This window comes from Nestor notabilis, unplaced genomic scaffold (genome assembly GCF_000696875.1).
Source record: "Nestor notabilis isolate BGI_N333 unplaced genomic scaffold, ASM69687v1 scaffold25239, whole genome shotgun sequence".
Taxonomy (NCBI): Eukaryota; Metazoa; Chordata; class Aves; order Psittaciformes; family Psittacidae; genus Nestor; species Nestor notabilis.
The window spans coordinates 14,813-29,263 of record NW_009944524.1 but is presented as its reverse complement, the minus strand read 5'-3'; the positions used below and the strand labels follow the sequence as shown (position 1 = coordinate 29,263).

At 35.6% G+C, this 14,451-nt stretch overlaps 1 protein-coding gene across 1 annotated transcript in view; it reads right to left on the bottom strand.

Moving 5' to 3' along the window:
* The window catches only part of LOC104411912 (endoribonuclease Dicer-like), a gene marked incomplete at its 3' end in the record, with an annotated part of 41,644 nt that overhangs the window by 16,243 nt on the left and 10,950 nt on the right, over nucleotides 1-14,451 (bottom strand). The window contains 9 exon segments of the mRNA XM_010022459.1: nucleotides 1,143-1,218; nucleotides 1,701-1,833; nucleotides 3,242-3,396; nucleotides 3,494-3,736; nucleotides 4,732-4,864; nucleotides 8,685-9,157; nucleotides 11,218-11,386; nucleotides 12,755-12,915; nucleotides 13,722-13,856. Coding sequence (XP_010020761.1) covers nucleotides 1,143-1,218; nucleotides 1,701-1,833; nucleotides 3,242-3,396; nucleotides 3,494-3,736; nucleotides 4,732-4,864; nucleotides 8,685-9,157; nucleotides 11,218-11,386; nucleotides 12,755-12,915; nucleotides 13,722-13,856 — 1,678 coding nt within the window.

Genomic DNA, 14,451 nt, shown 5'->3' with positions numbered 1-14,451 from the left:
GAAAGAGTGATAAAGATGGAATTTCTGGGGAAAAAAAACCCAAACTCATTTATGGTAAGAAACACTCTGAAATTTTAATTAAAAAATAATGAAAATTTCAGAGAAAACTAAACTTTTATTGCCCACAGAAAACAACCAGGGACTGAAATACCCATCAAAAAATCACTCACATTGAGTTAACGCCAAGAAAGATGGAACAGTTTGATTTGTGTATCATTCTTAAAAGGGAATCACTACCATTGAATGTGCACTCTCAACACTGAGATGTGCTACCATGGTATTTTACATTTGTTGGTATGAATTCAGTGATCAAAAGATTTAACTGGGAGGGGGAAAGGGGGGCAGGGAAGGAAATACAAACCCCATACCTAGAGATTTATTTATTTATTTTTAAAGATACATACATGTTTCTGTACTTCATCAAAGCACTCAAAAATAATGCCACCAAAAAAATAATATGCTGCATTACACTTACAAGAGACAAGAGAGCTGAAGTAATCCTGCAATTCCTATTTTTAGAACATAAGATACAGTAGAGAATACAACAGATGTGGGGCTGTGTATTCTGTATTTTTATTTGTTACAATTAATTAAAAAAGAACAACAAGAGTTGTTATTTTTCGGCTGCAGGATGTAGTCCCTGATCTATAATCAACATCATCTAGAGAACAAAACTCATTTCATAGAATCATGGAATGGTTTGGGTTGGAAAGGACCTTAAAGATCATCTAGTTCCAACCCCCCTGCCATGAGCAGGGACAACACACACTGAACAATGTCACCCACGGCTCTGTCCAACCTGGCCTTGAACACCACCAGGGTTGGAGCATTCACAGCTTCCTTGGGCAACCTCTATTAGGTACATTCAATATCAAAATCTGTGTTTCTTGTATTAATGTTGCATTTTCTGTTTAAGACAAGATACATTAAATAACAAGCTTCCCCTAGAAAATCTAACTTCAGCTTACAAGGTGTAAGCTAAATTAGTAACATGATCGTATTGCAAAACAAGGCAAGAGAAAGGAAACTATAGCAGAAGGATATGGCAGAAATGCACATATATGCATAACACCCGTACCATGTTCAATTTCACAATTATAAAATGTTCTTTACTAAAGAGGTATTGTTTTTCCACTTCTTACCAATTTTGTGCAGTTTTTCACAGCAAATAAGAGCTACAACTCTCTCAGCCAGTCTTGCACAACTCATTGGAGGACCCTATAAACATGTAAATATTTCTTAAAAACTTTGGTTAGCACATTACTTATTATATATTTGTTTAGTTTAATTTAACTAAAACATATTAGGTAAAAAAGACTTTTTGAAAAAATACATTGATAACAGTTTTGTGAAGATATTCAGGCTTATGCTGTTTTTCACAGAAGCCAGAATAACAAAATAACAACTCAACAAATAATTGATCAAAACCAAAAAAGGACATTTTCTATAAATCTTACATAAGTGTGTGTGTGGGGGGGAAAAGGCGCTTAGAATATTTAAGTATTTTTGCCTTTGGAATAAACAGTAACTACTAGAAAAGGGTTAAAACAAACAGCTATCTAAATACAGTTATAGAGCACAGCACAGGGAAAGAAAAAGTAATTTTCATAAACAACAATGAAACTAGTTCTACAAACAGCACAGACACCAATACCAACATACTGACTTAGTTCCATGCTTTTCTTTCCCCAAATACATACCACAATTGAAGCTCGAAGAGGTGAGTTGATTGGCAGGTACAGAGTAGAGTAAAACGTATGATCGGGTAGTTCTCGGGTTTTACACTTGGGAGCTAGGTGTGTAAATGGATCACTTGGTAATCTAGCGCAGTACCTAAGTTGACAAAACATTTTACAAATCGTCAAAACCTGCAAATTGGAATCTAAACATACTTCAGTGGAACCTTGCCTTACTGGTGTAAATGCTAGAAGATGACTTCAGGCCATACTGAGTACTGCAAGGGTACACTAACTTACACTCAACTAACTAGTGAGCAGAAGACCTCCAAGTCCTTTACTTACAAAGCTAGTGTCCAGCAAGGTGTTTCCAAGGTTGCAATGATATATAAGACTATTCTGTCTCAGGTCCCAGAATTTGCATTTGTTTGATCTCCTGAGTTTACTGTTGCCCTATTCATCCTATGTGTCATGGCTCCCCCTCCTCTCCCAGCCTGGCATCAAATGCGAACATGCTGATGTTATACCACACTGAACCGCCTAATGACCCATGAATAATGCCACATATAACCAGCTGCCAGCTAGCTTTTGAACCATTTACCATTACACCCTTCAAATCTGACTGCTATGCCACGTTTTATTTACCAGGCAGTTCACCAAAATGGTCTGCATCTCAAGAATTGCATCAAAAGTTTTATTTAGCTAAATGACATTCACTGTTCTTCCCCATCATAGAGTCAATCACTTCATCACACAGATGGCAACAAAGTTGATCAGTCAAAAACTGCCCTTAATAAAACTCTGCTGGCTACTGCCAACCCTCTTTTCTTTTACATGCCTGGAAAGTGCTTCCATGAGGACTTACTCCATAATATTCCATATGACTGTGGTAGAACTGACCAGTTTGTAGCTCCCTGGGTCTTCTTCCTTGCCTTTTTTGAAATGTCATAACATTTAATTTTTCCTGTCACTGAGGACATCCTCTAATTGCCATGGCCTTACAAAGATGACATCTGGCTAGCTCCCATGGAAGCATACCATCCTGTCTTGTGGACTTGTGGTATGTTCAGATTACTGTGTTTGTTTTTATACATTACAACAAATTGCTATTACAGATGCAAATACTAGAATCGGAAGATTTTACCCTACAGTTTTAACAAGCCACCTTATTTTAAGCTAGTTTATCAAGAGGGGAAAAAAAAAACCAAAACAAAACCCCCCAAAAAAAACAAAAACCCACCCAAATAATATTACTACCCATTTTTAAAGTGAATATTTTCAGGACAGCTTTAAATTAAACAGGAATTGATATAGCTACATTTATCATCAGAGCAAGAACCTCTGTAGGATAAAGAGGGAAAAAGCAAATTACCCCTTCAAACCACTGGGACTACTTTCTCTAAGAGAGAAGGTATCATGAAGTTCTTAAAGGTCTTTTCCAACCTAGCTATCTTATGATGCTAAGATTCCTAAGAGGAAATGTGTACAATGCCCCAACCTATGTGAGACAGACTAAGAAAGTTTTTATTCAAAGACAAAGAATAAAATGTGAATATGCCTCTTACCTATTTATGTGTCCAATAGCAGTGTTGATAGTAACTCTTGGACTGTTCTCATCTGGCCTCAACACGTACGGTGGAAATATATCATCATCATCAACAATAGGTTCAGTTTCAGTTTCATTGGTATCAACAGATTTTGAGCATTTGTTTCTGAGGATCTTAACATTTCAAAAACAGAACATAAGAGACCTTCTCCCTTAAAAAACATACTGTGACACATTTAACAAAACCAGGCACACCCCTTTAACCTCATACCTTCTCAATTGCTTTGTATGTCTTCAGATCTTCTTCAAAACTTTTGATTTTGTCTGTATCTGCTAACATAATGTAATTGGAAATTGGTGCTCTAGCTCTTCCTTTTGACTGCACATAGGAACGATATTCTGTAGGCAAATCAAAACGCACCACCAAGTTGCATTTTGGTATGTCAACACCCTCTTCTACAATACTAGTAGCAATAAGTAGGTTGGTCTCATGTGCTCGAAATTTTCTAAGAACCTGAAAAAATAATTAAGACAAATTTGAGAGATTAGTCTGAGATCTGTTTCCATCATCAGATGCCAATAAAAACAAAGAAAGTAGATAAAACATTCCAAAAACTTTTCTAAGCACGTTCTAAAACTTTTTCTAATAGTACTACTAGAAAAAATTCTTTCTAAAAAACACAGCGAGACTTTATCGGAACAGGCAGATTTCTAGGAATTAAGTCTGGTATGGGGAATTACATGAGTCCAAGAAGCTACTACAGGCATTAACAATGGAGAAGATCACACCTATTTATTTACAATTTTCCAGATGTAGTATTAAAAAAAAAAAAAAAAAAAAAAAAAAAAAAAAAAAAAATGCCGATTTCAGGACAGCAACTTTTCCAGCCATTTCTGAGGCTGGAACACCCTTGGTGGGGTGGAGCATATTCTAGACATGGTACTTCTGATAGTTACACTATTTACGAAACAATACTACGAAAAGGTTTGGAGGGGATGGAGTAGTCAAAAGGACAAGCCAGCCAGAGGTAAGCACTAAATGCATTTGCTTTCAAAATACTCCAAATGCTTTAAATGAGGTCAAAATCATACAGCTTTATATTTATATCCTTTAATGAGTTACCAAATTCACTTTCAGCAAAGATAAATATTAAAACCAGCTTAACTGTTGAAAATGCCAAGAACCTTCATTTTCACTGCAGTATTATTGGGCTACTACTAACCCAACGCAGAAAAAAAATAAAACAAAACTAGACTAGACACAAACATGATTTTACATGAAGTTTTAATTTCTGCTTGTGTAATATGACACAGCAATGTCTCCAAACATGCTTTGTTTTTTTTAAATATGAAAGTCATCTGTATCTCCAGTAAGTATGTGTATTTGTTAAACGAAGGGTATCCCCTGAACTTCCAGTGACTGTACCCCAGACACTGCTTGCTGACAATAAAAGGGAAAATACAAGGTTCTGAAAGTACTATAGTTTCAATTATTTTTCTTGAAGTTACCTCTTCCTGTTTTCTGAATTCTACTTCCATCTGCTTGTTACGAGGCTGGTTCTTGCCAATGCCATGTCCAGTTATAAAATTGCTACTGATGTAAGCCAGTTCTGGATCTTGCTTGCCAGCTTCTTTTATCAACCTAAAAACATTACATGCATTTTTAGAAGCCACACAGCCCAGCAAATGGAAAACAATACCTGTTTGCCAGATTTACATTAAAATTAAGAAAGGAAGCATGACAATTAAGCCATGCTAACACAAACTGACCTTAGTCTTCTCTAAAAACACCAGTTCTATGAAAATCTTTTTAAGGAGAATAAAAGACAGACTGCATACATACACAGCATGAGTATGATGCATCACACACATTCCAGACAATGGTAAAACCCAAGCTCTAAGGCTCCTTGTTGTTAAAACACCCTACTCACAATTGCTTTAATCTAATTTTCTGTAAATTACAAGTAATTTTAGCAGAAAGACTTGTAACTGCTAACTCAAAGCATGTTTCCTCAATATAAGTTTTTAGGTTAAAACATACATGTTATCCTCCTTAATATTAAAATACATATTCTGTTCAGGTATACTAATGACAAAATGTTACCTGTGTTTCTAAAGACTGATGCTCAGCCTACCCAGTCAGATGTTTACTACTTCTGAAATTAACTCAAATGCATCTATGGTTGGAGGATTTAATCCAGTTCTTTAAAAGGAACACTGAACAGGGAGATGAAGATTAGCTGTGCTCTCAGTTTACTCCCCTACGTACTTCTTTAGGTTACACAAGTAGAAGCGGCTGGCTTCTGCAATATTTTGATTTCACAGACAAGGTAGAAGACTGCTCATGTACGTAATACTCTGAATCCAGAACTAGACATTTACAGACCTAAAAGCATAATTGCACAAAGTAATTATGCTGTAGTATCCTTAGTTGTCTGTTTTCAGCATGGACAGAATCCAGGATTTCTCAGCCATTACAGGTCTTTGAGCAGCTGAGCCAATAAAAATCAAGGGATCAACCACAGAAATTTACATCCCTTGCACATTTCGATATAGCCATCCCAACACCACTTTGCTCACAGCACATCCATCATGTCTATTACCAGGTGCTCCTCATGTCCAAAGGACAACCTGCCTCTGCATACTCCAATGGCAATTCAAACCTTTCCCAATTAAATCTCTAGCAGTTCTGCCTCACATATACAAAGATGGGTACTGTGCCAGTCTACCACCTGCCCTGCAAATTGCCACTAAACCACATGGCAAAGTTCTCCATGCCCTTTCTACACTCAGAAAACTACCAAAGTCTCTCCTCTTTCTTGGTCTCCATTTTAAACAGGATTGATGGGAACATAAAGCACCTTTAAGTCTTCGTTCCTTTGCATCTGTTAAAACTGGAACAGACAGTGCATATAGGCAAGAGAACAGAAAAGTGGCAAACAGCTTGCTATCCTTATGCAAGCAGACAAGAAGGATCCTCCTGTACTCAAATGCATGTGATTTTTTAGTTCAAGGCTAAACTAACTCACATTTCTGTATGCAGTCTAGACTTAAGACAAATACTAAGCAAGCATGGGTAAGGAAGTGGACAAAACCCCTATTTTTTTTTAAATATTTCTTTTTCCACATGGCATTTCTGTTAAGTCATACAGCTTCAGTCTGAGTACCTACTAAGCATCTCAAACATTCTTACTGGATTTCACTTATTACAGAAATGGACAATTAAAAATATCTGAATAAACATTTCCCTGTGCACATCTTTGGCAAGTTCTTGGGAAACATCCAAGACTTTGTGGTTAAAAAAGTACTATTAGTGGTAGGTAATAGGTGTTGTTTTTCAAATAGATAAAAGAACTTCTGCTTTAAGATGCCTCCCTAGGGGAGATGAGGAGCACTGCAATGAAAATTAAAAATGCTGCTTTATAAAATGTTTTCTCTTCTGAAAAAGAGCTTATAAGCACCAGAACTCAACTCTATACACAAAATAAAACAGTAAATGACCCAGTTCATCAATTGTGTATAATAATAAAAAAGTTGATTTTTTTATAATCCTTCTAATTTGCAGTATTTACAATATGCTCAGTGGTTGTTGCTAAAGATCTCTAAAGATAGATATTAGCAATAATTACCACTTCAGGGAAAATTTCTACCCATTTCTCCCAGGAAGTACAACACACACCATGAAATTTGCCCTTCCTCAGTCATCACGGACTTCATAAATTGGGATTCTAGTCTCTAAATAACTACCATAATAAATGTATTTTAAGAAAAAATATACTTTCTGCTTTAACTTAGTTCTGTATAATGATCTATATTGGATTACTGGAAGCTTGAGTGGCTTTGATACACTAATTCAAACACTCATCACTGCCTTATTCAGGAGACAGTCTTTCCACCTTTATATGCAATGTAAGTATAGTTACATTCAGCAGAGGCCCTTGAACCAAACCCACTCAACAGAAGTGAGCCTACAGTCAGGTTCTTCACTGAAGGCTTTCAGACTTAATTCCAACAATTCAGGCTTGCTGACCACCCAGGTATTTTGAGTCTAGGTGTGCTACATGAGGCAAAGGAGAGCCTGCTACAGCCAGCTTTCACAACTGGATAAAATGTTACACACAGTTTCATTTTTTGCTGCCAATAACCTGCCCCAAAGGTGTCTCAAGCTTAAAGACAGTAGAATTTGGTTACCAATTTGATCTAGAGATCACATTCTGTCAGGTTCAATGGCAGTTAGTATATAGTATTGTGCATAAATCACACTCTATAAGAATGTACAATGGAAAAAGTATAATTTAAATCACATCCATAAACAGAGAAGAAAATTTTTCACAGTTGTTCTGTCTCACACATAATGAAATATTCATTTTCAGCTCAGCGAAAATTTGTAAGAATCTGTTAGTGTTACTTCTTCAGGAGTTATTAACAAAATATGTTCATTTAACTGAATAGGTTAGTTTGCCTCATATTGCATATTTACATAAACATATTTATAAATGCAAAAAAGGCAAAGAAAAAAAGATGAAGTTCACAAAAAAAAGAAAACAAAACCAAAATCAGCCACTCAGGCAAGTCTGAAGATCAAAGAAGATATCTCACACTTCAACTATTGACTCTGGCAAAAAGGTAACAGCAGGGTAAGAGGTATCCAGAATAGAATAAAAAAATTGCACAGGACATCTAGCACACTATCAAAAAAATCTATCAAAACCTCAAATCAAGATAAGTGAATAAAGCAGACGTCATTTGTAGTTTGTGGAATATAGCATTTAACAATTGTTATGCATAACTAACATGGATCACTTTCAGTGGAACATGAACTGATAAGGAACTACAGTACTGCAAAGGGGCAAATATTCCAGGGTTCATATTTTTCTCAGTGGAGACTGTAAGAAAGTGCTTAGTGTTTAACTGAATAAGCATCTTATAAACTCCAACTGTTAAAATAGTAGTGATAAATCTCAAGAGATTATTTGTGCACGGCAAATTTGATTTTCTGTAGACGTGGATCATATAATACTGTGATTTAGTAAGGTAATGGTAAAGTTTCCAGAAGTACTGCACTCAGAAGGCTAGAGAAGTTTCCAGCATCCACTGCAAATATAAATTTAAAGACTGATTAAAACAAGTCAGGATATACCTATTTTATAGGCTAAAAACAGTGTTTCACATGTTGCCTTCTAAAAGGAATCAAGTTACTAACTCAGGTCCAAAACAAGCCTGTGAGTACAATTTTCAAAGACACATTCTTCTCATCCACTCCATATACACATAGCCTTACTTATTTTTTTGTTACTCTTTATGCAGATCTAGCATGATCTCCTAACCCAACTTTAAAATAGAACTCTGAAAATACAAGACAACTCCCTACATATTCATGATATTAACACCCATGTGCTGGCAGGTAAGTCTGCCTTTCTTCTTTCTTTAAAATCTTCTATTTTTTAAATAAAAAGCTTTACCTATTTAGAACAACTGCTGTGTATCTTCTTTCCACAAAAATAATTCCACATAAAATATTAGTAAAGGGAGATGGGAAATTAGTCTCTGGCTTCTCTTTCTCCTCAATTTCTTCATCCTCCTCATCATCTTCAGAATCACTCCAAGATACGTAATTATCCTGATTCCTATTGTTATACCATTCAACACTTTCAAACTGCTGCCGTTCATATGGTTTATATTTGCGCAAGATTTCAAGCAGCTTTATTACTTTTGGGGTTACAAATTTCAGGTCAAGTGAGGCAGGCGAGAAGTGCTCTTCACAGAGTGCATGTATTTTCCTTAGGAAAGTGTCTGTAAACAATAAAAATTTCCTGTGCAGCTCCTCTTGTTCATGTTTGATAAACTTCTGTAGCTCTCTCACCATCATCCCAGCTACCTTATCTGCACACCAGGGTCCCAGAACAACCAACACAGCTCGACAGTCTGACAATATCTACAACAAATGAATTCAAATATCAGTTCAAAGGAGTACATTCATGAACTATTCATTTAAAACTGGGATCTTGTTTCTTATATAGCACAATCTTTGCAAGGATTATTACAATTGTTCTATGATAAGAATATTTAGTAGTTTGCTTTTGTTATTTAAATGACCTTGGCAACTTTTGTGTTTCTAACGGAGCAAGTTTCCCCCCTCCCCCCTAAATTACTACAAGTAAACTTTAAACTTCATACATTTCTGAATCTCAAAAAAACCCGAGCTTAAAGAATATTTAAATTTACTTTAAGATAGTTATGCTAAAAAGGAGAATACTTTGAGGCAGCTAGAATAACAAAGCAGAAAGCGTTATCCTTTTATATTTAATATAGAACTAATACATTAATGCTTTACTGGACATTTTTACTTTGTTACTGATAGTTGCCAGGGTTCCAGAAGTATCTAACCAGAAAGTTGTGCAGTGGCCTTAGGGTAATCTCAGCAAGCCTAGCCTCTCAAAGACAAAAAAAAATCATGGTGGTGTGTGTGGATGGAATAGGAAAAACAGAGAACTATACCCTAATCAGAGAAAACAGCATAGGCACTTGAGTACCATTAACATCTTTTTTGACAGCAAGATTTTTCCCCCAGAAAAGCTAAATTGTTAAGCAATAAGCTAGGAATTCAGAAATGGGCTGGCAATTTACATTGACAATACCATTAAAAAAGACTTCTGTTGTAATAATACGTCCAAATCATAAGAACTACAACAGAACCGTAGCAACCATGAGGTTGATAGTTTTCAGTTGCTGCTTTAATTTATCTTCCTTCATTTCTGTGAGGAAGTAAAGAACATGTTATCATCCTCTTTACACTATCATCCCTGAAGTTTGTTGGCTATAAGACTTAATTAAGGGCAAAATTTATCTAAACTGTTGTCACTGTACATGGAGGCTTGATGTTCTCAACTGCCAAGACAAAAGGCACCTCAGACTGGAAACTGATTTCTTTTTCTTCATATGGGTGCCTTTATCTTGGAGAATTACTGAATCAAAAAACAAGCACACAAGGTTATGTGCATTGGAAGCATAGCATTTAATCTACTCTTCTGGATTATGCAACCCTCACTTGCTAGCATTCCTTATGTATTTTAGCATTTTATATTTTAAGTTTAGCATGAAGTACTCGGGATTTGCTCTTCCCATTCAGTTGCAATAGGCTTCCCTACATATCTGGCCCAAATAATTGTCTTCTGGACAGCATCAAGAGTGCTGGGTTTCCAAGAAGGTTAAAGGAGACCAGAATACTTTGGGCTGAAGAAGGAAGTATGTTCTCCAACTTCCTCATGAACTATTAAAGTGTAACTCACTACTGACTTCTTGCTGAACAAAGGCTGACATATCTACACAGCTGTACCTCAGGAGGCAATTCCAAACCACAAAGCCCGAGAGGGTAACAAAAGCTGCCTGGACCCCATGTGTGACAGGTCAATACACCATGCCTTCTGGAGTCTACCAGCTCACATGACAACACAGGCACAAACACAGAAAAAGTTAGGGGCAAGCTAGAGGTTCAAATTCCATTCCAGCAAGGTGTAGCACTAGTCCAATATTGTTCCAAGATTAATTGCAGAAATTTTAGATTTATGGCTGGAATTTTTGCCCAAATCTTACCTTATATAATCTTTTAATATACCTGGGTACATTTTTTCCAAATACTTCCTGAAGCATTAATTCCTCTTCTACATTGAACTATTCAAAGGTCATAGGAGATCACAAAGATGTCAAATTCTTCACTTCAGAAATAAGGACCCACAACATCAGGGTGCAGAATTGTTTTACTACCTTAAGCAAATCTAAATCTCAAACTAGATGAAGTTCTAATAAATGGTTGACGTTCAAACCCACTCATTTATGAAAAGACCTGCACTGTTAGTGAATACAAAAATGATGATGATTTTTGCTCAGTCTGTGATGGCTTGCTTAGAAAGTTTCAGTAAAGTAACATACATGGCAAAGAAAAACAGTAATAATATTTCTATTCCCGAGGTTTTTCATGTGGCTTGATGTTCTTACCTGCTTAGAAATTAAGGTAGAATCTCTTTCTTTTGAATGTACGGATATGTTGCAGTCATTTAGAAAAGTAAGTGCTTCATCCAATTCCTTTAATAATCTTCCATACAACCCACTTTTGTCAGTATATGGTCCACAGTCTACAACAATCTCACATGGCTGAGAAGTATATCTTAATTGAGGGCAAAGATCAAGTTAAACACAGCTTCTGAAAGTCAGAGCTATTTCAGCCTGTTAAGGTTATACAGCATATAACAACGTGAAGTGTATTTAAGTACATTTCTTTCCTCACCATGAATTAATAATGATGAATATGTACACAGTTAAATACTTTTAAAGTAGAAAAACCTCTGCAACCCCAAATACTGAACTACTTAATTCTAAAATACTGTTCTTTCTAAACATACTCCCCAAAAAAAGGAGGTTATTATCTTATTTTCACGTACCAGAAAATTTAAAGAAAGCCAAAATGAATTTACTTAACCATCATCTTCACTTTTGGTTTTCCAGAGTGTACTCTTTTGATACACCAAACATAAGCGATCTACGTAACATAAGCTTAGGTCTATGTGTACACTTACACAAGTAAAATAATTACTAGTCTTGAATGGAAGAGCTATAACTGAAAAATTCTTAAAAGCACATGGATTACACAAGTTTACAAAAGGCACTTAAAAAACACACCCACAAAACACCTGTTCCAGAACCTGAAATAACCATCTTTAACTTTGCCCAAAACTCAACAACATAGTACAGCTGATGCAAGAAAACATGCTACATATGAATCATTTCACACTAATTTTCCCCTATAACAAATCATCACATTATCACTACCTTTATTTCTAAGCAACATTCACAAGACTATACACTCTATAAGAACAGTTTTTGAAAACACCCACTTGCTCTGATATTTTTATATTGTTTTTATTACTTCCTCTGATCTCCCACTGTCTTTCATCAGTCTCTAAACCCGGGCTACTCATTCGTGGGGGGGAATCATGCAACTTTTCTGGCATTAAGACCATCTTGTAGTGTGGATGTTGTAACATTTTTCTAAATTAAATAGCAACATTATGGCATACACTGAACATGAAAGCGTTACTCTCCAAACATAAGACAGTGCATTTTACAAGTTCAAAATGTGTTGTGGAATGTGAGGGTTTTTTACACTGGTGGTACGTTGGGTTTTTTTTTTTGATTGGTTAGGGTTTTGGGTTTCTTTGGGGTTTGGGGTTTTTGTTAAGTTGTTTTGTTTGGTCTTTTTTTGTTTTGGGTTGTTTTTGTGGGTTGTTTTGGTTTGTGGCTTTTGTTTGGTTTTGTTTGCTTGCTTGTTTTGTTCTTAGCAATTACAGAAAATCTCTGAATATCAAGGTCAATCAGTGTCAACAATGGTTTCTTAAAACACAATTTAACATTCCCACCCCACCCTAAATAGAAGTAATGATATCTCATACACAGTTTTGTAAAAATTCCTGAGTTATTCCTCTATCCAAAATGAAAACTCAGGCATCAATTTAACAACCATAATTGTATAACATACCTGTCTAAGACCACCAAATCAGTTGCAGTTTCGGCATTGCTCTTTAAAATTTTCTCCAGTTTCTGGATCTTCTCTTCTAACTCAGCAGGATCACATTTCCCATTTAAAATGGAAGCTGTTAATCCCAAAATTCGAGGACATGATGGATAATCCTCACAAATCTGAAGTAAAATAGAATGAAATGCCTTAGGACAGTTATCTTGCAAATCTACTATCAAGCTAGTAGACTGCAAACTTAGACGCTTAGTTGGAAAAGAAACTGAACGTTGAATCAATATTTTCTATTCTACTGACTGGAAGTTAAACTAGAAACTGAGTAATATTTAACAGCAAACACCTTGAAAGGTAAGTATTTACAACTTGGAAAAATATAAAGAGTTAGAATTACACAGAATAGCTTTGTCACATCTACAAAACACATATAATACTTCCACACCATCTAAAAACCAAAGTATCATCTAAAAAAAAAGAATAAATTAAAGACACATGCTCTTGATAAACTTGGAGAGATTTGGAATGACATCTATTATACAGGTTTCTTGTACTGTATAAGCCAAATACCACATAAAGGCAAAAATATCCCAGATGGAGCCCTACAAACATCTCCAGAAATCAGTACTTTAAAAATAATTGAAACTGATTAGTACATCCCATTTCCAAATGCAAATATTTTATCAGTGAATTTGTAAAATTCCTGATTCTATAAATACAGCTTATCTTCTCTGTTAATGCCAGATTTTTCTTCAATCCCTACTCTAAAATACAGTAAATACACTACTTCTCCATCTCATAATTCAACCGAAGTCTTAACTCATGACAGTAATTGCAGTCCCAGAACATCCGAAATATTTTTCCACTGATATTTTTCCTTGGTAGAAAAGGTGCTTTAAATAGTTCCCACTTCTCCAGCCCGCTCCCCAACTCCTCCTCAACCAAGGATAAAAACATTCATGCAATGGAAACCCACCTTCATGATTTCACGGTATGGATGATCCTGGATTGCAAGATGGCACTCATCAAACACCAGAAGATTAATATTTGACAGGGATAAATACTCATTTCTCAAAACAGCCAAAGCAACATGACATGTCATAACGAGAACCTAGATGAAAGTGAAAAAACAAGTGCCAATATAAGAAAAGTTCAACCTGTATGAGGTCAAAGTGAAGTAGGAAAGCCTTCTGTGAGTCTTGCTAGACAGTAATAGCAAAAATCCCTCCAATTCATCTATATACAAAAGGTGAGGACAAGCAAGAATAAAACATTCTTTACTTGAGAAAATATTTTGTCTGAACAAACACAAAACACAAGAACAAAACACCAAATACAACAAGCAGATGATATTAACACCAGCAAAACCACACAGAACAAATGTCATAAAATTCACAACAAGTTAGTGTCCCATATGTGTCATCATGCCCTTGGCAAGAAAGATGGTTATGACTTTATGGAGAACTATCTGCAGCAGTAACAAAAGCAGAATACTGCCAAAATCTTTTTTAAAGGAAAACTTGTTTCTCATACATTATCACAGATAAAAAGTTTCTTTATAAAATTATGTGCTATTTTTATGCTGACTTTGAACTCCACTAAGTATAACAACACTCTTACTTTTCAGAGTTCCTCAGACATTTCATCAACCACTACTAAATGCTGGAGAGAAAACCCCAGAAATTACAAATACTTGCATTACTGCA